At 43.7% G+C, this 25498-nt stretch overlaps 1 protein-coding gene across 1 annotated transcript in view; it reads left to right on the top strand.

Moving 5' to 3' along the window:
• Nucleotides 1-25498, top strand: part of LOC115122977 (low-density lipoprotein receptor-related protein 1-like) — a 298647-nt gene that overhangs the window by 181712 nt on the left and 91437 nt on the right. Inside the window, exons 35-42 of the mRNA XM_065021093.1 lie at nt 9916-10041; nt 10249-10380; nt 10542-10676; nt 10856-10985; nt 12234-12360; nt 12558-12709; nt 13042-13166; nt 13487-13861. Of these exons, the coding sequence (XP_064877165.1) occupies nt 9916-10041; nt 10249-10380; nt 10542-10676; nt 10856-10985; nt 12234-12360; nt 12558-12709; nt 13042-13166; nt 13487-13861 (1302 nt within the window). The remainder of the gene's footprint in view (nt 1-9915; nt 10042-10248; nt 10381-10541; nt 10677-10855; nt 10986-12233; nt 12361-12557; nt 12710-13041; nt 13167-13486; nt 13862-25498) is intronic.

Genomic DNA, 25498 nt, shown 5'->3' on the forward strand with positions numbered 1-25498 from the left:
ATCACTGACCGTGTCACACTGAGCATGCAGACTGATACAGGTAGGATATCACTGACCGTGTCCCACTGAGCATACAGACTGATACAGGTAGGATATCACGGACCATGTCACACTGAGCATGCAGACTGATACAGGTAGGATATCACTGACCGTGTCACACTGAGCATGCAGACTGGTACAGGTAGGATATCACTGACCGTGTCACACTGAGCATGCAGACTAGTACAGGTAGGATATCACTGACCGTGTCACACTGAGCATGCAGACTAGTACAGGTAGGATATCACTGACCGTGTCACACTGAGCATGCAGACTGATACAGGTAGGATATCACTGACCGTGTCACACTGAGCATGCAGACTGATACAGGTAGGATATCACTGACCGTGTCACACTGAGCATGCAGACTGCTACAGGTAGGATATCACTGACCGTCACACTGAGCATGCAGACACTGAGCATGCAGACTGGTACAGGTAGGATATCACTGACCGTGTCACACTGAGCATGCAGACTAGTACAGGTAGGATATCACTGACCGTGTCACACTGAGCATGCAGACTGGTACAGGTAGGATATCACTGACCGTGTCACACTGAGCATGCAGACTGGTACAGGTAGGATATCACTGACCGTGTCACACTGAGCATGCAAACTGATACAGGTAGGATATCACTGACCGTGTCACACTGAGCTTGCAGACTGATACAGGTAGGATATCACTGACCGTGTCACACTGAGCATGCAGACTGATACAGGTAGGATATCACTGACCGTGTCCCACTGAGCATGCAGACTGATACAGGTAGGATATCACGGACCATGTCACACTGAGCATGCAGACTGATACAGGTAGGATATCACTGACCGTGTCACACTGAGCATGCAGACTGGTACAGGTAGGATATCACTGACCGTGTCACACTGAGCATGCAGACAGTACAGGTAGGATATCACTGACCGTGTCACACTGAGCATGCAGACTAGTACAGGTAGGATATCACTGACCGTGTCACACTGAGCATGCAGACTGTACAGGTAGGATATCACTGACCGTGTCACACTGAGCATGCAGACTGATACAGGTAGGATATCACTGACCGTGTCACACTGAGCATGCAGACTGCTACAGGTAGGATATCACTGACCGTGTCACACTGAGCATGCAGTCTGCTACAGGTAGGATATCACTGACCGTGTCACACTGAGCTTGCAGACTGGTACAGGTAGGATATCACTGACCGTGTCACACTGAGCATGCAGACTGGTACAGGTAGGATCTCACTGACCATGGCACACTGAGCATGCAGACTAGTACAGGTAGGATATCACTGACCGTGTCACACTGAGCATGCAGACTGATACAGGTAGGATATCACTGACCATGTCACACTGAGCATGCAGACTGATACGGGTAGGATATCACTGACCGTGTCACACTGAGCATGCAGACTGGTACAGGTAGGATATCACTGACCGTGTCACACTGAGCATGCAGACTGATACAGGTAGGATATCACTGACCGTGTCACACTGAGCATGCAGACTGCTACAGGTAGGATATCACTGACCGTGTCACACTGAGCATGCAGACTGGTACAGGTAGCATATCACTGACCGTGTCACACTGAGCATGCAGACTAGTACAGGTAGGATATCACTGACCGTGTCACACTGAGCATGCAGACTGATACAGGTAGGATATCCCTGACCGTGTCACACTGAGCATGCAGACTGATACAGGTAGGATATCACTGACCGTGTCACACTGAGCATGCAGACTGGTACAGGTAGGATATCACTGACCGTGTCACACTGAGCATGCAGACTGCTACAGGTAGGATATCACTGACCGTGTCACACTGAGCTTGCAGACTGGTACAGGTAGGATATCACTGACCGTGTCACACTGAGCATGCAGACTGGTACAGGTAGGATATCACTGACCATGGCACACTGAGCATGCAGACTAGTACAGGTAGGATATCACTGACCGTGTCACACTGAGCATGCAGACTGGTACAGGTAGGATATCACTGACCATGTCACACTGAGCATGCAGACTGGTACAGGTAGGATATCACTGACCATGGCACACTGAGCATGCAGACTAGTACAGGTAGGATATCACTGACCGTGTCACACTGAGCATGCAGACTAGTATAGGTAGGATATCACTGACCGTGTCACACTGAGCATGCAGACTGCTACAGGTAGGATATCACTGACCGTGTCACACTGAGCATGCAGACTGGTACAGGTAGGATATCACTGACCGTGTCACACTGAGCATGCAGACTGGTACAGGTAGGATATCACTGACCGTGTCACACTGAGCATGCAAACTGATACAGGTAGGATATCACTGACCGTGTCACACTGAGCTTGCAGACTGATACAGGTAGGATATCACTGACCGTGTCACACTGAGCATGCAGACTGCTACAGGTAGGATATCACTGACCGTGTCCCACTGAGCATGCAGACTGATACAGGTAGGATATCACGGACCATGTCACACTGAGCATGCAGTCTGTTACAGGTAGGATATCACTGACCGTGTCACACTGAGCTTGCAGACTGGTACAGGTAGGATATCACTGACCGTGTCACACTGAGCATGCAGACTGGTACAGGTAGGATCTCACTGACCATGGCACACTGAGCATGCAGACTGATACAGGTAGGATATCACTGACCGTGTCACACTGAGCATGCAGACTAGTACAGGTAGGATATCACTGACCGTGTCACACTGAGCATGCAGACTAGTACAGGTAGGATATCACTGACCGTGTCACACTGAGCATGCAGACTAGTACAGGTAGGATATCACTGACCGTGTCACACTGAGCATGCAGACTGGTACAGGTAGGATATCACTGACCGTGTCACACTGAGCATGCAGACTGGTACAGGTAGGATATCACTGACCGTGTCACACTGAGCATGCAGACTGGTACAGGTAGGATATCACTGACCGTGTCACACTGAGCATGCAGACTGATACAGGTAGGATATCACTGAGCATGCAGACGTAGGATATCACACTGAGCATGCAGACTGATACAGGTAGGTATCAGGATGTCACTGAGCATGCAGACTGATACGTGTCACACTGAGCATGCAGACTGGTACAGGTAGGATATCACTGACCGTGTCACACTGAGCATGCAGACTGGTACAGGTAGGATATCACTGACCATGTGTCACACTGAGCATGCATGCAGACCGTGTCACACTGAGTACAGGTAGGATATCACTGACCGTGTCACACTGAGCATGCAGACTGTACAGGTAGGATATCACTGACCGTGTCACACTGAGCATGCAGACTGCTACAGGTAGGATATCACTGACCGTGTCACACTGAGCATGCAGACTGGTACAGGTAGGATATCACTGACCGTGTCACACTGAGCATGCAGACTGGTACAGGTAGGATATCACTGACCGTGTCACACTGAGCATGCAGACTAGTACAGGTAGGATATCACTGACCGTGTCACACTGAGCATGCAGACTGATACAGGTAGGATATCACTGACCGTGTCACACTGAGCATGCAGACTGGTACAGGTAGGATATCACTGACCGTGTCACACTGAGCATGCAGACTGCACTACAGGTAGGATATCACTGACCGTGTCACACTGAGCATGCAGACTGGTACAGGTAGGATATCACTGACCGTGTCACACTGAGCATGCAGACTGGTACAGGTAGGATATCACTGACCGTGTCACACTGAGCATGCAGACTGGTACAGGTAGGATATCACTGACCGTGTCACACTGAGCATGCAGACTGATACAGGTAGGATATCACTGACCGTGTCACACTGAGCATGCAGACTGATACAGGTAGGATATCACTGACCGTGTCACACTGAGCATGCAGACTGTACAGGTAGGATATCACTGACCGTGTCACACTGAGCATGCAGACAGTACAGGTAGGATATCACTGACCGTGTCACACTGAGCATGCAGGATACAGGTAGGATATCACGGACCCGTGTCACACTGAGCATGCAGACTGGTACAGGTAGGATATCACTGACCGTGTCACACTGAGCATGCAGACTGGTACAGGTAGGATATCACTGACCGTGTCACACTGAGCATGCAGACTAGTACAGGTAGGATATCACTGACCGTGTCACACTGAGCATGCAGACTAGTACAGGTAGGATATCACTGACCGTGTCACACTGAGCATGCAGACTGATACAGGTAGGATATCACTGACCGTGTCACACTGAGCATGCAGACTAGTACAGGTAGGATATCACTGACCGTGTCACACTGAGCATGCAGACTGCTACAGGTAGGATATCACTGACCGTGTCACACTGAGCATGCAGTCTGCTACAGGTAGGATATCACTGACCGTGTCACACTGAGCTTGCAGACTGGTACAGGTAGGATATCACTGACCGTGTCACACTGAGCATGCAGACTGGTACAGGTAGGATCTCACTGACCATGGCACACTGAGCATGCAGACTAGTACAGGTAGGATATCACTGACCGTGTCACACTGAGCATGCAGACTGCTACAGGTAGGATATCACTGACCGTGTCACACTGAGCATGCAGACTGGTACAGGTAGGATATCACTGACCGTGTCACACTGAGCATGCAGACTGGTACAGGTAGGATATCACTGACCGTGTCACACTGAGCATGCAGACTAGTACAGGTAGGATATCACTGACACTGAGCATGTCACACTGAGCATGCAGACATAGTACAGGTAGGATATCACTGACCGTGTCACACTGAGCATGCAGACTGTACAGGTAGGATATCACTGACCGTGTCACACTGAGCATGCAGACTGGTACAGGTAGGATATCACTGACCGTGTCACACTGAGCATGCAGACTGGTACAGGTAGGATATCACTGACCGTGTCACACTGAGCATGCAGACTAGTACAGGTAGGATATCACTGACCGTGTCACACTGAGCATGCAGACTGATACAGGTAGGATATCACTGACCGTGTCACACTGAGCATGCAGACTGATACAGGTAGGATATCACTGACCGTGTCACACTGAGCATGCAGACTGCTACAGGTAGGATATCACTGACCGTGTCACACTGAGCATGCAGACTGCTACAGGTAGGATATCACTGACCGTGTCACACTGAGCTTGCAGACTGGTACAGGTAGGATATCACTGACCGTGTCACACTGAGCATGCAGACTGGTACAGGTAGGATATCACTGACCATGGTCACACTGAGCATGCAGACTAGTACAGGTAGGATATCACTGACCGTGTCACACTGAGCATGCAGACTGGTACAGGTAGGATATCACTGACCATGTCACACTGAGCATGCAGACTGGATACAGGTAGGATATCACTGACCATGTCACACTGAGCATGCAGACTGTACAGGTAGGATATCACTGACCGTGTCACACTGAGCATGCAGACTGTTACAGGTAGGATATCACTGACCGTGTCACACTGAGCATGCAGACTGCTACAGGTAGGATATCACTGACCGTGTCACACTGAGCATGCAGACTGGTACAGGTAGGATATCACTGACCGTGTCACACTGAGCATGCAGACTGGTACAGGTAGGATATCACTGACCGTGTCACACTGAGCATGCAGACTGATACAGGTAGGATATCACTGACCGTGTCACACTGAGCATGCAGACTGATACAGGTAGGATATCACTGACCGTGTCACACTGAGCATGCAGACTGGTACAGGTAGGATATCACTGACCGTGTCCCACTGAGCATGCAGACTGATACAGGTAGGATATCACGGACCATGTCACACTGAGCATGCAGACTGATACAGGTAGGATATCACTGACCGTGTCACACTGAGCATGCAGACTGGTACAGGTAGGATATCACTGACCGTGTCACACTGAGCATGCAGACTAGTACAGGTAGGATATCACTGACCGTGTCACACTGAGCATGCAGACTAGTACAGGTAGGATATCACTGACCGTGTCACACTGAGCATGCAGACTGATACAGGTAGGATATCACTGACCGTGTCACACTGAGCATGCAGACTGATACAGGTAGGATATCACTGACCGTGTCACACTGAGCATGCAGACTGCTACAGGTAGGATATCACTGACCGTGTCACACTGAGCATGCAGTCTGCTACAGGTAGGATATCACTGACCGTGTCACACTGAGCTTGCAGACTGGTACAGGTAGGATATCACTGACCGTGTCACACTGAGCATGCAGACTGGTACAGGTAGGATCTCTGACTGCACACTGAGCATGCAGACTAGTACAGGTAGGATATCACTGACCGTGTCACACTGAGCATGCAGACTGATACAGGTAGGATATCACTGACCATGTCACACTGAGCATGCAGACTGATACGGGTAGGATATCACTGACCGTGTCACACTGAGCATGCAGACTGTACAGGTAGGATATCACTGAGCACACTGAGCATGCAGACTGGTACAGGTAGGATATCACTGACCGTGTCACACTGAGCATGCAGACTGATACAGGTAGGATATCACGGACCATGTCACACTGAGCATGCAGACTGATACAGGTAGGATATCACTGACCGTGTCACACTGAGCATGCAGACTGGTACAGGTAGGATATCACTGACCATGTCACACTGAACATGCAGACTGGTACAGGTAGGATATCACTGACCGTGTCACACTGAGCATGCAGACTGGTACAGGTAGGATATCACTGACCGTGTCACACTGACATGCAGACTGATACAGGTAGGATATCACTGACCGTGTCACACTGAGCATGCAGACTGATACAGGTAGGATATCACTGACCGTGTCACACTGAGCATGCAGACTGGTACAGGTAGGATATCACTGACCGTGTCACACTGAGCATGCAGACTGCTACAGGTAGGATATCACTGACCGTGTCACACTGAGCTTGCAGACTGGTACAGGTAGGATATCACTGACCGTGTCACACTGAGCATGCAGACTGGTACAGGTAGGATATCACTGACCATGGCACACTGAGCATGCAGACTAGTACAGGTAGGATATCACTGACCGTGTCACACTGAGCATGCAGACTGGTACAGGTAGGATATCACTGACCATGTCACACTGAGCATGCAGACTGGTACAGGTAGGATATCACTGACCATGTCACACTGAGCATGCAGACTAGTACATGCAGACTAGTACAGGTAGGATATCACTGACCGTGTCACACTGAGCATGCAGACTAGTACAGGTAGGATATCACTGACCGTGTCACACTGAGCATGCAGACTGCTACAGGTAGGATATCACTGACCGTGTCACACTGAGCATGCAGACTGGTACAGGTAGGATATCACTGACCGTGTCACACTGAGCATGCAGACTGGTACAGGTAGGATATCACTGACCGTGTCACACTGAGCATGCAGACTGATACAGGTAGGATATCACTGACCGTGTCACACTGAGCATGCAGACTGATACAGGTAGGATATCACTGACCGTGTCACACTGAGCATGCAGACTGGTACAGGTAGGATATCACTGACCGTGTCACACTGAGCATGCAGACTGATACAGGTAGGATATCACTGACCATGTCACACTGAGCATGCAGACTGTACAGGTAGGATATCACTGACCGTGTCACACTGAGCATGCAGACTGTACAGGTAGGATATCACTGACCGTGTCACACTGAGCATGCAGACTGTACAGGTAGGATATCACTGACCGTGTCACACTGAGCATGCAGACTGATATCACTACAGGTAGGATATCACTGACCGTGTCACACTGAGCATGCAGACTGCTACAGGTAGGATATCACTGACCGTGTCACACTGAGCATGCAGACTGGTACAGGTAGGATATCACTGACCGTGTCACACTGAGCATGCAGACTGGTACAGGTAGGATATCACTGACCGTGTCACACTGAGCATGCAGACTGGTACAGGTAGGATATCACTGACCGTGTCACACTGAGCATGCAGACTGGTACAGGTAGGATATCACTGACCGTGTCACACTGAGCATGCAGACTGGTACAGGTAGGATATCACTGACCGTGTCACACTGAGCATGCAGACTGGTACAGGTAGGATATCACTGACCGTGTCACACTGAGCATGCAGACTGGTACAGGTAGGATATCACTGACCGTGTCACACTGAGCATGCAGACTGGTACAGGTAGGATATCACTGACCGTGTCACACTGAGCATGCAGACTGGTACAGGTAGGATATCACTGACCGTGTCACACTGAGCATGCAGACTGGTACAGGTAGGATATCACTGACCGTGTCACACTGAGCATGCAGACTGGTACAGGTAGGATATCACTGACCGTGTCACACTGAGCATGCAGACTGATACAGGTAGGATATCACTGACCGTGTCACACTGAGCATGCAGACTGATACAGGTAGGATATCACTGACCGTGTCACACTGAGCATGCAGACTGATACAGGTAGGATATCACTGACCGTGTCACACTGAGCATGCAGACTGGTACAGGTAGGATATCACTGACCGTGTCACACTGAGCATGCAGACTGGATACAGGTAGGATATCACTGACCGTGTCACACTGAGCATGCAGACTGATACAGGTAGGATATCACTGACCATGTCACACTGAGCATGCAGACTGATACAGGTAGGATATCACTGACCGTGTCACACTGAGCATGCAGACTGATACAGGTAGGATATCACTGACCGTGTCACACTGAGCATGCAGACTGTACAGGTAGGATATCACTGACCGTGTCACACTGAGCATGCAGACTGATACAGGTAGGATATCACTGACCGTGTCACACTGAGCATGCAGACTGGTACAGGTAGGATATCACTGACCGTGTCACACTGAGCATGCAGACTGGTACAGGTAGGATATCACTGACCGTGTCACACTGAGCATGCAGACTGGTACAGGTAGGATATCATCACGTGTCACACTGAGCATGCAGACTAGTACAGGTAGGATATCACTGACCGTGTCACACTGAGCATGCAGACTGGTACAGGTAGGATATCACTGACCGTGTCACACTGAGCATGCAGACTGGTACAGGTAGGATATCACTGACCGTGTCACACTGAGCATGCAGACTGGTACAGGTAGGATATCACTGACCGTGTCACACTGAGCATGCAGACTGGTACAGGTAGGATATCACTGACCATGTCACACTGAGCATGCAGACTGGTACAGGTAGGATATCACTGACCGTGTCACACTGAGCATGCAGACTGGTACAGGTAGGATATCACTGACCATGTCACACTGAGCATGCAGACTGTACAGGTAGGATATCACTGACCATGGTCACACTGAGCATGCAGATACAGGTAGGATATCACTGACCGTGTCACACTGAGCATGCAGACTGAGTATAGGTAGGATATCACTGACCGTGTCACACTGAGCATGCAGACTGCTACAGGTAGGATATCACGTGTCACACTGAGCATGCAGACTCAGTAGGATATCACTGTCACACTGAACATGCAGACTGGTACAGGTAGGATATCACTGACCGTGTCACACTGAGCATGCAAACTGATACAGGTAGGATATCACTGACCGTGTCACACTGAGCTTGCAGACTGATACAGGTAGGATATCACTGACCGTGTCACACTGAGCATGCAGACTGATACAGGTAGGATATCACTGACCGTGTCACACTGAGCATGCAGACTGATACAGGTAGGATATCACTGACCATGTCACACTTACCAACTTAACAGGTACAACTCAGATGAGTTAATGAATGAATGACACTATGCAACTGAATGAATAAGACATGTTTTTCTTTTTGACTGAGAGGTTTTGAAAAGTCCTGTTTTGTTATTATTGTTTTGCTGTTCTGAACTGTCTTTTTTCCCTGTTGTCCCAGGCATCAACCTGTGTAGCAATAAGAATGGAGACTGTTCCCAGCTGTGCCTGCCCACCTCCCCGAGCACCAGAGCCTGTATGTGTACCGCAGGCTACAGCCTCCAGAGTGGGCAGCAGTCCTGCGAGGGTAACAGACCAACACATGTTAAATACTTTATTCAAATCCACAAATCACATTACATTGCAAAAACCATTCAAAATATTTCAAAGGTGACAGGTGCATGGCCATTCATACTGTATTTCCTATATTTAGCTACACTGTTCTACACACACCCCAGGATATACTGTATACTGTAACAGTAGTGTTATGAACTGTTATGTGTTCTCTCTCCAGGCATGGGCTCCTTCCTGCTCTACTCAGTGCATGAGGGCATTAGAGGAATCCCCCTTGACCCATCTGATCAATCCGATGCCCTGGTGCCCGTGTCTGGCACCTCGCTGGCTGTGGGCATCGACTTCCACGCTGGTGAGTGTACTGCTACGGACCCACCAACAACAATACAAGAGTTTGGTTTGAGGAGTCACACCAACCGTGCTGTGAAGTGTACCTGAACTGTTATTACACTGTGCCTGCCTGAGTGATTGTTGTCTCCAGTTACTTACCGTCATCACTGTGCTGCCATGTAGACAATGAGACTATCTACTGGGTGGACATGGGCCTGAGCACCATCAGCAGAGCTAAGAGAGACCAGACCTGGAGAGAAGACGTGGTGACCAATGGCATCGGCAGGGTGGAGGGCATCACTGTGGACTGGATAGCAGGTCAGGGAACAACTACAGGCGCACACACACACACATAGATACACACATACATGGACAGTACAGAAGCACGCACGCACACACACACACATGGATACACACATGCATAGACCATACAAAATCATGCACGCACACATGCACACACACACTGAACCCGACCCCTCCTGTCCCTCTCCTGTCAGGTAACATCTACTGGACAGACCAGGGCTTTGACGTGATCGAGGTGGCCAGACTCAATGGTTCATTCCGCTATGTGGTCATCTCCCATGGTCTGGACAAGCCCCGTGCCATCACCGTCCACCCAGAAAGAGGGTGAGTGGCTAGGGACTGAGGCTTGGCTACTGGGACTGGGACTGGGACTGGGGTTGGGGACTGGTACTGGGGCTTGTCTAATGGGACTAGGGCTGAGACTGGAGCTTGGCTACCAGGGTTTGGCTACAAGGTCTAGGACTGGGGCTTGGCTAATGGGAGAGGGGCTTGGCTGCTGGGGCTAGGGCTTGGACTGAGGCTTGGCAACTGGGGCTTGGCTATTGGGGCTGGGGCTTGGCAACTGGGGCTTGGCTATTGGGGCTGGGGCTTTGTTATTGGAGCTGGGACTGGGGCTTGGCTACTGGAACTGGGGCTTGCCAACTGGGACTGAGGCTTGGCTGTTGGGGCTGGGGGCTGGGACTGGGGATTGTCTACTGCGGCTTGGCTACAGGGGCTGTTCTTGGTAATTTGGGTTCGGACTGGGGCTTGGCTACTGGGACTGAGGCTTGGCTTTTGGGGCTGGGGGCTTGGACTGAGGCTTGTCTACTGGGACTAGGGCTGGCACTGGAGCTTGGCTACTAGGGCTGGGACTGGGGCTTGGCTACTGGGACTGAGGCTTGGCTTTTGGGGCTGGGGGCTTGGACTGGAGCTTGTCTACAGGGACTAGGGCTGGCACTGGAGCTTTGCTACTAGGGCTGGGACTGGGGCTTGGCTACTGGGACTGGGGTTTGGCTCCTGGGGCTAGGGCTTGGCTACTGGGACTGAGACTTGGCTATTGGGACTGGGGCTTGTCTACTAGGGCTTGGCTACTAGGGCTGGGACTGGGGCTTGGCTATTGGGACTGGGGCTTGGCTATTGGGACTGGGGCTTGGCTACTGGGGCTTGGACTGAGGCTTGGCTATTGGGGCTTGACTACTCGGACTGGGGCTTGGCTATTGGGGCTGGGGCTTGGCTACTGGGGCTGGGGTTTGGCTATTGGGGCTGGGACTGGGACTTGGTTACTTTGACTGGGGCTTGGCTACTGGGGCTGGGTCTTGGCTGCTGGGGCTGGCCCTTGTCTGTCTGTGTATAGTGTAGTGCTGTATGTGTCATAACATGGTTACCTACAGTATGGGGTATTATTCGTCCAGCAACCAGCTATATTTGCACTTTGATTAATAATTACAAGCAGTAGCTAGTTATATGATGGTACATTGTAAGTAAGTGTTTATTGTGATATTTAATCTATCAACCTCGTATGTGTGTGTGTGTGTGTGTGTGTGTGTGTGTGTGTGTGTGTGTGTGTGTGTGTGTGTGTGTGTGTGTGTGTAGGTATCTATTCTGGACAGAGTGGGGTCAGGTCCCCCGTATAGAGCGGGCCCGTCTCGACGGCTCTCAGAGAGTGGTCCTGGTCAATGACAGCATCATGTGGCCCAACGGAATCTCCATCGACTACAAGGTACAGTACACACACACACACACAATTTATTTATTGAGGTTTCATTTTATTAGCAAAATCCACATTTCAGATTATTTACAAATCCTTCTTTCGGATTCACACGTATCCAGAATGTTTCTCCTCTTTACAACCTTGTTGTTTCGAAAAAACAGAATATTTTTCTGCTTGATATTGTTGTTCTTATTGTTTGTGTGTAGGAGCAGCAGTTGTACTGGTGTGATGCACGGACTGATAGGATAGAGCGTATCAATCTGGAGAATGGAGAAAACAGAGAGCTGGTGCTGGCCAATAACAACATGGACATGTTCGCTGTGTCCGTCTTCGAGGGCTTCATCTACTGGAGTGACAGGTGAGTTGCCTGCTGTCCTATCCCTGTCATCTCCTCTGTGTTTAACCCTTAATATCCCATGCTGCACTGCGGTAGTATGTTTGACTAACTTGACTGAAGACCTTGGCTCCTATGTGGAGCATTGACCATTGACGAACAGTAAGGACTACAGTATGCAATGGGATTACATTTCCCTCAAAGCCTATTTAAATTGACTGACAGTCTTGTATGTGAGATTGTTGCCTTCATCCAGTATCCCCTTTGCATAAGTTTAATTTACTACAAATGTTGTTGTTTTTCCTCCAAGCCTGTTTAAAGTGGCTGATAGTGTTTTGTATGTTGTATTGGACCAGGACTCACGCCAACGGTTCCATCAAGAGAGGAAACAAAGACAACGCTACAGAATATGTGTATCTGAGGACCGGCATCGGTGTACAGCTGAAAGACATCAAGGTCTTCAACAGAGACAGGCAACAAGGTAAGAACACTTAACCCCTGAATTGAAATGGATTGAATTGAAATGAAATTCTCTCTAACCCTGGTGTGCTGTGTTTAGTTGTATGAGACTGATGTGTCTATGAGACTGATGTGTCTATGAGACTGATGTGTATATGAGATTGATGTGTCTATGAGACTGATGTGTCAAATCAGAGTGTGTCTATGAGACTGATGTGTCTAATCAGTGTGTGTCTATGAGAATGATGTGTGTGACCAGTGTGTGTCTATGAGACTGATGTGTCTAATCAGTGTGTGTCTATGAGAATGATGTGTGTGACCAGTGTGTGTGTTCTCCCTCAGGCACCAACGTCTGTAAAAACAACAATGGCGGCTGCGAACAGCTCTGCCTTTACCGCGGCAACGGGGAGCGAACCTGCGCCTGCGCACACGGCATGCTGGCCGAGGACAGCCACAGTTGCCGCGACTATGACGGCTACCTGCTGTACTCGGAGCGGACCATTCTGAAGAGTATCCACCTATCAGACGAGACCAACCTGAACGCCCCCATCAAGCCCTTTGAGGACCCGGAACACATGAAAAACGTCATTGCCCTGACCTTTGACTACCGCGGAGGAGGGGGGAGGGGAGCCAACCGGATCTTCTTCAGTGACATACACTTTGGAAACATCCAGCAGATCAACGATGACGGATCAGAACTGCAGAAGGTTGTAGAGAGTGAGTACTAATGTTTAGTCTGTTATGTTAAAAGAATGAGCTGGCGCACACCCAGAGAAATTATTTTGTGTAGAGGTGTTGACTAACGGCGAATAAACTGTTAGCTATACAAATACATAAAGAGAGTCCAAGCTCTATCTATATATAAAAAGAGAGTCCACGCTCTATCTATATACATAAAGAGAGTCCACGCTCTATCTATATACATAAAGAGAGTCCACGCTCTATCTATATACATATAGAGAGTCCACGCTCTATCTATATATAAAAAGAGAGTCCACGCTCTATCTATGTACATATAGAGAGTCCACGCTCTATCTATATATAAAGAGAGTCCACGCTCTATCTATATATAAAAAGAGAGTCCACGCTCTATCTATATGCATATAGAGAGTCCACGCTCTATCTATACATAAAGAGAGTCCACGCTCTATCTATATGCATATAGAGAGTCCACGCTCTATCTATACATAAAGAGAGTCCATGCTCTATCTATATACATAAAGAGAGTCCACGCTCTATCTATATGCATATAGAGAGTCCACGCTCTATCTATACATAAAGAGAGTCCACGCTCTATCTATATATAAAAAGAGAGTCCACGCTCTATCTATATACATATAGAGAGTCCACGCTCTATCTATACATAAAGAGAGTCCACGCTCTATCTATATACATATAGAGAGTCCACGCTCTATCTATATATAAAGAGAGTCCACGCTCTATCTATATATAAAAAGAGAGTCCACGCTCTATCTATATACATATAGAGAGTCCACGCTCTATCTATATATAAAAAGAGAGTCCACGCTCTATCTATATACATATAGAGAGTCCACGCTCTATCTATACATAAAGAGAGTCCACGCTCTATCTATATATAAAAAGAGAGTCCATGCTCTATCTATATACATAAAGAGAGTCCACGCTCTATCTATATATAAAAAGAGAGTCCACGCTCTATCTATATACATAAAGAGAGTCCACGCTGTATCTATACATAAAGAGTCCACGCTCTATCTATATATAAAAAGAGAGTCCACGCTCTATCTATATACATATAGAGAGTCCACGCTCTATCTATATATAAAGAGAGTCCACGCTCTATCTATATATAAAAAGAGAGTCCACGCTCTATCTATATGCATATAGAGAGTCCACGCTCTATCTATACATAAAGAGAGTCCACGCTCTATCTATATGCATATAGAGAGTCCACGCTCTATCTATACATAAAGAGAGTCCATGCTCTATCTATATACATAAAGAGAGTCCACGCTCTATCTATATGCATATAGAGAGTCCACGCTCTATCTATACATAAAGAGAGTCCACGCTCTATCTATATATAAAAAGAGAGTCCACGCTCTATCTATATACATATAGAGAGTCCACGCTCTATCTATACATAAAGAGAGTCCACGCTCTATCTATATACATAAAGAGAGTCCACGCTCTATCTATATACATATAGAGAGTCCACGCTCTATCTATATATAAAGAGAGTCCATGCTCTATCTATATATAAAAAGAGAGTCCACGCTCTATCTATATACATATAGAGAGTCCACGCTCTATCTATATATAAAGAGAGTCCATGCTCTATCTATATATAAAAAGAGAGTCCACGCTCTATCTATACATAAAGAGAGTCCACGCTCTATCTATATACATAAAGAGAGTCCACGCTCTATCTATATATAAAAAGAGAGTCCACGCTCTATCTATATACATATAGAGAGTCCACGCTCTATCTATACATAAAGAGAGTCCACGCTCTATCTATATATAAAAAGAGAGTCCATGCTCTATCTATATACATAAAGAGAGTCCACGCTCTATCTATATATAAAAAGAGAGTCCACGCTCTATCTATATACATAAAGAGAGTCCACGCTGTATCTATACATAAAGAGTCCACGCTCTATCTATATATAAAAAGAGAGTCCACGCTCTATCTATATATAAAAAGAGAGTCCACGCTCTATCTATATACATAAAGAGAGTCCACGCTCTATCTATATACATATAGAGAGTCCACGCTCTATCTATATATAAAAAGAGAGTCCACGCTCTATCTATGTACATATAGAGAGTCCACGCTCTATCTATATATAAAAAGAGAGTCCACGCTCTATCTATATGCATATAGAGAGTCCACGCTCTATCTATACATAAAGAGAGTCCACGCTCTATCTATATGCATATAGAGAGTCCACGCTCTATCTATACATAAAGAGAGTCCATGCTCTATCTATATACATAAAGAGAGTCCACGCTCTATCTATATGCATATAGAGAGTCCACGCTCTATCTATACATAAAGAGAGTCCACGCTCTATCTATATATAAAAAGAGAGTCCACGCTCTATCTATATACATATAGAGAGTCCACGCTCTATCTATATATAAAAAGAGAGTCCACGCTCTATCTATATATAAAAAGAGAGTCCACGCTCTATCTATGTACATATAGAGAGTCCACGCTCTATCTATATATAAAGAGAGTCCACGCTCTATCTATATATAAAAAGAGAGTCCACGCTCTATCTATATGCATATAGAGAGTCCACGCTCTATCTATACATAAAGAGAGTCCATGCTCTATCTATATACATAAAGAGAGTCCACGCTCTATCTATATGCATATAGAGAGTCCACGCTCTATCTATACATAAAGAGAGTCCACGCTCTATCCAGTCCACGCTCTATCTATATACATATAGAGAGTCCACGCTCTATCTATATATAAAAAAGAGAGTCCACGCTCTATCTATATATACATAAAAAGAGAGTCCACGCTCTATCTATATACAAAAGAGAGTCCACGCTCTATCTATATACATAAAAGAGAGTCCACGCTCTATCTATATACATATAGAGAGTCCACGCTCTATCTATATATAAAAAGAGAGTCCACGCTCTATCTATGTACATATAGAGAGTCCATCTATCTATATATAAAAAGAGAGTCCACGCTCTATCTATATGCATATAGAGAGTCCACGCTCTATCTATACATAAAGAGAGTCCACGCTCTATCTATATGCATATAGAGAGTCCACGCTCTATCTATACATAAAGAGAGTCCATGCTCTATCTATATACATAAAGAGAGTCCACGCTCTATCTATATCTATATATCTATATAAAGAGAGTCCACGCTCTATCTATATATAAAAAAAGAGAGTCCACGCTCTATCTATATACATATAAAAAGAGAGTCCACGCTCTATCTATATATAAAAGAGAGTCCACGCTCTATCTATATATAAAAAGAGAGTCCACGCTCTATCTATGTACATATAGAGAGTCCACGCTCTATCTATATATAAAGAGAGTCCACGCTCTATCTATATATAGTCCACGCTCTATCTATATGCATATAGAGAGTCCACGCTCTATCTATACATAAAGAGAGTCCACGCTCTATCTATATGCATATAGAGAGTCCACGCTCTATCTATACATAAAGAGAGTCCATGCTCTATCTATATACATAAAGAGAGTCCACGCTCTATCTATATGCATATAGAGAGTCCACGCTCTATCTATACATAAAGAGAGTCCACGCTCTATCTATATATAAAAGAGAGTCCACGCTCTATCTATATACATATAGAGAGTCCACGCTCTATCTATACATAAAGAGAGTCCACGCTCTATCTATATGCATATAGAGAGTCCACGCTCTATCTATACATAAAGAGAGTCCATGCTCTATCTATATACATAAAGAGAGTCCACGCTCTATCTATATGCATATAGAGAGTCCACGCTCTATCTATACATAAAGAGAGTCCACGCTCTATCTATATATAAAAAGAGAGTCCACGCTCTATCTATATACATATAGAGAGTCCACGCTCTATCTATACATAAAGAGAGTCCACGCTCTATCTATATACATAAAGAGAGTCCACGCTCTATCTATATACATAAAGAGAGTCCACGCTCTATCTATATATAAAGAGAGTCCACGCTCTATCTATATATAAAAAGAGAGTCCACGCTCTATCTATATACATATAGAGAGTCCACGCTCTATCTATATATAAAAAGAGAGTCCACGCTCTATCTATATACATATAGAGAGTCCACGCTCTATCTATACATAAAGAGAGTCCACGCTCTATCTATATATAAAAAGAGAGTCCATGCTCTATCTATATACATAAAGAGAGTCCACGCTCTATCTATATATAAAAAGAGAGTCCACGCTCTATCTATATACATAAAGAGAGTCCACGCTGTATCTATACATAAAGAGTCCACGCTCTATCTATATATAAAAAGAGAGTCCACGCTCTATCTATATATAAAAAGAGAGTCCACGCTCTATCTATATACATAAAGAGAGTCCACGCTCTATCTATATACATAAAGAGAGTCCACGCTCTATCTATATACATAAAGAGAGTCCACGCTCTATCTATATACATATAGAGAGTCCACGCTCTATCTATATATAAAAAGAGAGTCCACGCTCTATCTATGTACATATAGAGAGTCCACGCTCTATCTATATATAAAGAGAGTCCACGCTCTATCTATATATAAAAAAGAGAGTCCACGCTCTATCTATATGCATATAGAGAGTCCATCTATCTATACATAAAGAGAGTCCACGCTCTATCTATATGCATATAGAGAGTCCACGCTCTATCTATACATAAAGAGAGTCCATGCTCTATCTATATACATAAAGAGAGTCCACGCTCTATCTATATGCATATAGAGAGTCCACGCTCTATCTATACATAAAGAGAGTCCACGCTCTATCTATATATAAAAAGAGAGTCCACGCTCTATCTATATACATATAGAGAGTCCACGCTCTATCTATACATAAAGAGAGTCCACGCTCTATCTATATACATAAAGAGAGTCCACGCTCTATCTATATACATATAGAGAGTCCACGCTCTATCTATATATAAAGAGAGTCCATGCTCTATCTATATATAAAAAGAGAGTCCACGCTCTATCTATATGCATATAGAGAGTCCACGCTCTATCTATACATAAAGAGAGTCCACGCTCTATCTATATATAAAAAGAGAGTCCACGCTCTATCTATACATAAAGAGAGTCCACGCTCTATCTATATATAAAAAGAGAGTCCACGCTCTATCTATACATAAAGAGAGTCCACGCTCTATCTATATACATAAAGAGAGTCCACGCTCTATCTATATATAAAAAGAGAGTCCACGCTCTATCTATATACATATAGAGAGTCCACGCTCTATCTATACATAAAGAGAGTCCACGCTCTATCTATATATAAAAAGAGAGTCCATGCTCTATCTATATACATAAAGAGAGTCCACGCTCTATCTATATATAAAAAGAGAGTCCACGCTCTATCTATATACATAAAGAGAGTCCACGCTGTATCTATACATAAAGAGTCCACGCTCTATCTATATATAAAAAGAGAGTCCACGCTCTATCTATATATAAAGAGTCCACGCTCTATCTATATATAAAAAGAGAGTCCACGCTCTATCTATATACATAAAGAGAGTCCACGCTCTATCTATATACGTAAAGAGAGTCCACGCTCTATCTATATACATATAGAGAGTCCACGCTCTATCTATACATAAAGAGAGTCCACGCTCTATCTATATATAAAAAGAGAGTCCACGCTCTATCTATACATAAAGAGAGTCCACGCTCTATCTATATATAAAAAGAGAGTCCACGCTCTATCTATATACATATAGAGAGTCCACGCTCTATCTATACATAAAGAGAGTCCACGCTCTATCTATATATAAAAAGAGAGTCCACGCTCTATCTATACATAAAGAGAGTCCACGCTCTATCTATATACATAAAGAGAGTCCACGCTCTATCTATATATAAAAAGAGAGTCCACGCTCTATCTATATACATATAGAGAGTCCACGCTCTATCTATATATAAAGAGAGTCCACGCTCTATCTATATATAAAAAGAGAGTCCACGCTCTATCTATATGCATATAGAGAGTCCACGCTCTATCTATATATAAAGAGAGTCCACGCTCTATCTATATGCATATAGAGAGTCCACGCTCTATCTATACATAAAGAGAGTCCATGCTCTATCTATATACATATCTATATGCATATAGAGAGTCCACGCTCTATCTATACATAAAGAGAGTCCACGCTCTATCTATATATAAAAGAGAGTCCACGCTCTATCTATATACATATAGAGAGTCCACGCTCTATCTATACATAAAGAGAGTCCACGCTCTATCTATATACATATAGAGAGTCCACGCTCTATCTATATATAAAGAGAGTCCACGCTCTATCTATATATAAAAGAGAGTCCACGCTCTATCTATATACATATAGAGAGTCCACGCTCTATCTATATATAAAAAGAGAGTCCACGCTCTATCTATATACATATAGAGAGTCCACGCTCTATCTATACATAAAGAGAGTCCACTCTATCTATATATAAAAAGAGAGTCCATGCTCTATCTATATACATAAAGAGAGTCCACGCTCTATCTATATATAAAAGAGAGTCCACGCTCTATCTATATACATAAAGAGAGTCCACGCTGTATCTATACATAAAGAGTCCACGCTCTATCTATATATAAAAGAGAGTCCACGCTCTATCTATATACATATAGAGAGTCCACGCTCTATCTATATATAAAGAGAGTCCACGCTCTATCTATATATAAAAAGAGAGTCCACGCTCTATCTATATGCATATAGAGAGTCCACGCTCTATCTATACATAAAGAGAGTCCACGCTCTATCTATATGCATATAGAGAGTCCACGCTCTATCTATACATAAAGAGAGTCCATGCTCTATCTATATACATAAAGAGAGTCCACGCTCTATCTATATGCATATAGAGAGTCCACGCTCTATCTATACATAAAGAGAGTCCACGCTCTATCTATATATAAAAGAGAGTCCACGCTCTATCTATATACATATAGAGAGTCCACGCTCTATCTATACATAAAGAGAGTCCACGCTCTATCTATATACATAAAGAGAGTCCACGCTCTATCTATATACATATAGAGAGTCCACGCTCTATCTATATATAAAGAGAGTCCATGCTCTATCTATATATAAAAAGAGAGTCCACGCTCTATCTATATACATATAGAGAGTCCACGCTCTATCTATATATAAAGAGAGTCCATGCTCTATCTATATATAAAAAGAGAGTCCACGCTCTATCTATACATAAAGAGAGTCCACGCTCTATCTATATACATAAAGAGAGTCCACGCTCTATCTATATATAAAAAGAGAGTCCACGCTCTATCTATATACATATAGAGAGTCCACGCTCTATCTATACATAAAGAGAGTCCACGCTCTATCTATATATAAAAAGAGAGTCCATGCTCTATCTATATACATAAAGAGAGTCCACGCTCTATCTATATATAAAAAGAGAGTCCACGCTCTATCTATATACATAAAGAGAGTCCACGCTGTATCTATACATAAAGAGTCCACGCTCTATCTATATATAAAAAGAGAGTCCACGCTCTATCTATATATAAAAAGAGAGTCCACGCTCTATCTATATACATAAAGAGAGTCCACGCTCTATCTATATACATATAGAGAGTCCACGCTCTATCTATATATAAAAAGAGAGTCCACGCTCTATCTATGTACATATAGAGAGTCCACGCTCTATCTATATATAAAAGAGAGTCCACGCTCTATCTATATGCATAAGAGTCCACGCTCTATCTATACATAAAGAGAGTCCACGCTCTATCTATATGCATATAGAGAGTCCACGCTCTATCTATACATAAAGAGAGTCCATGCTCTATCTATATACATAAAGAGAGTCCACGCTCTATCTATATGCATATAGAGAGTCCACGCTCTATCTATACATAAAGAGAGTCCACGCTCTATCTATATATAAAAGAGAGTCCACGCTCTATCTATATACATATAGAGAGTCCACGCTCTATCTATATATAAAAAGAGAGTCCACGCTCTATCTATATATAAAAGAGAGTCCACGCTCTATCTATGTACATATAGAGAGTCCACGCTCTATCTATATATAAAGAGAGTCCACGCTCTATCTATATATAAAAAGAGAGTCCACGCTCTATCTATATGCATATAGAGAGTCCACGCTCTATCTATACATAAAGAGAGTCCATGCTCTATCTATATACATAAAGAGAGTCCACGCTCTATCTATATGCATATAGAGAGTCCACGCTCTATCTATACATAAAGAGAGTCCACGCTCTATCTATATATAAAAAGAGAGTCCACGCTCTATCTATATACATATAGAGAGTCCACGCTCTATCTATATATAAAAAGAGAGTCCACGCTCTATCTATATACATAAAGAGAGTCCACGCTGTATCTATACATAAAGAGTCCACGCTCTATCTATATATAAAAAGAGAGTCCACGCTCTATCTATATATAAAAAGAGAGTCCACGCTCTATCTATATACATAAAGAGAGTCCACGCTCTATCTATATACATATAGAGAGTCCACGCTCTATCTATATATAAAAAGAGAGTCCACGCTCTATCTATGTACATATAGAGAGTCCACGCTCTATCTATATATAAAAAGAGAGTCCACGCTCTATCTATATGCATATAGAGAGTCCACGCTCTATCTATACATAAAGAGAGTCCACGCTCTATCTATATTCATATAGAGAGTCCACGCTCTATCTATACATAAAGAGAGTCCATGCTCTATCTATATACATAAAAGAGAGTCCACGCTCTATCTATATGCATATAGAGAGTCCACGCTCTATCTATACATAAAGAGAGTCCACGCTCTATCTATATATAAAAAGAGAGTCCACGCTCTATCTATATACATATAGAGAGTCCACGCTCTATCTATATATAAAAAGAGAGTCCACGCTCTATCTATATATAAAAAGAGAGTCCACGCTCTATCTATGTACATATAGAGAGTCCACGCTCTATCTATATATAAAGAGAGTCCACGCTCTATCTATATATAAAAAGAGAGTCCACGCTCTATCTATATGCATATAGAGAGTCCACGCTCTATCTATACATAAAGAGAGTCCACGCTCTATCTATATGCATATAGAGAGTCCACGCTCTATCTATACATAAAGAGAGTCCATGCTCTATCTATATACATAAAAGAGTCCACGCTCTATCTATATGCATATAGAGAGTCCACGCTCTATCTATACATAAAGAGAGTCCACGCTCTATCTATATATAAAAAGAGAGTCCACGCTCTATCTATATACATATAGAGAGTCCACGCTCTATCTATACATAAAGAGAGTCCACGCTCTATCTATATGCATATAGAGAGTCCACGCTCTATCTATACATAAAGAGAGTCCATGCTCTATCTATATACATAAAGAGAGTCCACGCTCTATCTATATGCATATAGAGAGTCCACGCTCTATCTATACATAAAGAGAGTCCACGCTCTATCTATATATAAAAAGAGAGTCCACGCTCTATCTATATACATATAGAGAGTCCACGCTCTATCTATACATAAAGAGAGTCCACGCTCTATCTATATACATAAAGAGAGTCCACGCTCTATCTATATACATATAGAGAGTCCACGCTCTATCTATATATAAAGAGAGTCCACGCTCTATCTATATATAAAAAGAGAGTCCACGCTCTATCTATATACATATAGAGAGTCCACGCTCTATCTATATATAAAAAGAGAGTCCACGCTCTATCTATATACATATAGAGAGTCCACGCTCTATCTATACATAAAGAGAGTCCACGCTCTATCTATATAAAAAGAGAGTCCATGCTCTATCTATATACATAAAGAGAGTCCACGCTCTATCTATATATAAAAAGAGAGTCCACGCTCTATCTATATACATAAAGAGAGTCCACGCTGTATCTATACATAAAGAGTCCACGCTCTATCTATATATAAAAAGAGAGTCCACGCTCTATCTATATATAAAAAGAGAGTCCACGCTCTATCTATATACATAAAGAGAGTCCACGCTCTATCTATATACATAAAGAGAGTCCACGCTCTATCTATATACATAAAGAGAGTCCACGCTCTATCTATATACATATAGAGAGTCCACGCTCTATCTATATATAAAAAGAGAGTCCACGCTCTATCTATGTACATATAGAGAGTCCACGCTCTATCTATATATAAAGAGAGTCCACGCTCTATCTATATATAAAAAGAGAGTCCACGCTCTATCTATATGCATATAGAGAGTCCACGCTCTATCTATACATAAAGAGAGTCCACGCTCTATCTATATGCATATAGAGAGTCCACGCTCTATCTATACATAAAGAGAGTCCATGCTCTATCTATATACATAAAAGAGTCCACGCTCTATCTATATGCATATAGAGAGTCCACGCTCTATCTATACATAAAGAGAGTCCACGCTCTATCTATATATAAAAGAGAGTCCACGCTCTATCTATATACATATAGAGAGTCCACGCTCTATCTATACATAAAGAGAGTCCACGCTCTATCTATATACATAAAAGAGAGTCCACGCTCTATCTATATCTATCATACAAAGAGAGTCCACGCTCTATCTATATATAAAGAGAGTCCATGCTCTATCTATATATAGAGAGTCCACGCTCTATCTATACATATAGAGAGTCCACGCTCTATCTATACATAAAGAGAGTCCACGCTCTATCTATATATAAAAAGAGAGTCCACGCTCTATCTATACATAAAGAGAGTCCACGCTCTATCTATATATAAAAAAGAGTCCACGCTCTATCTATACATAAAGAGAGTCCACGCTCTATCTATATCTAGTCCACGCTCTATCTATATATAAAGAGAGTCCACGCTATCTATCATATAGAGAGTCCACGCTCTATCTATATATAAAAAGAGAGTCACGCTCTATCTATATAAAAGAGAGTCCACGCTCTATCTATATATAAAAAGAGAGTCACGCTCTATCTATATATAAAAGAGAGTCCATCTATCTATATACATAAAGAGACGTATCTCTATCTATCTATACATAAAGAGAGTCCACGCTCTATCTATATATAAAAAGAGAGTCCACGCTCTATCTATATACATAAAGAGAGTCCACGCTCTATCTATACATAAAGAGAGTCCACGCTCTATCTATATATCTATCTATACATAAAGAGAGTCCACGCTCTATCTATATATAAAAAGAGAGTCCACGCTCTATCTATACATAAAAGAGAGTCCACGCTCTATCTATATACATATAGAGAGTCCACGCTCTATCTATACATAAAGAGAGTCCACGCTCTATATATAAAAAGAGAGTCCACGCTCTATCTATACATAAAGAGAGTCCACGCTCTATCTATATACATAAAGAGAGTCCACGCTCTATCTATATATAAAAAGAGAGTCCACGCTCTATCTATATACATATAGAGAGTCCACGCTCTATCTATACATAAAGAGAGTCCACGCTCTATCTATATATAAAAAGAGAGTCCATGCTCTATCTATATACATAAAGAGAGTCCACGCTCTATCTATATATAAAAAGAGAGTCCACGCTCTATCTATATACATAAAGAGAGTCCACGCTGTATCTATACATAGAGTCCACGCTCTATCTATAT

Source organism: Oncorhynchus nerka, linkage group LG7, assembly GCF_034236695.1.
Source record: "Oncorhynchus nerka isolate Pitt River linkage group LG7, Oner_Uvic_2.0, whole genome shotgun sequence".
Classification (NCBI taxonomy): Eukaryota; Metazoa; Chordata; class Actinopteri; order Salmoniformes; family Salmonidae; genus Oncorhynchus; species Oncorhynchus nerka.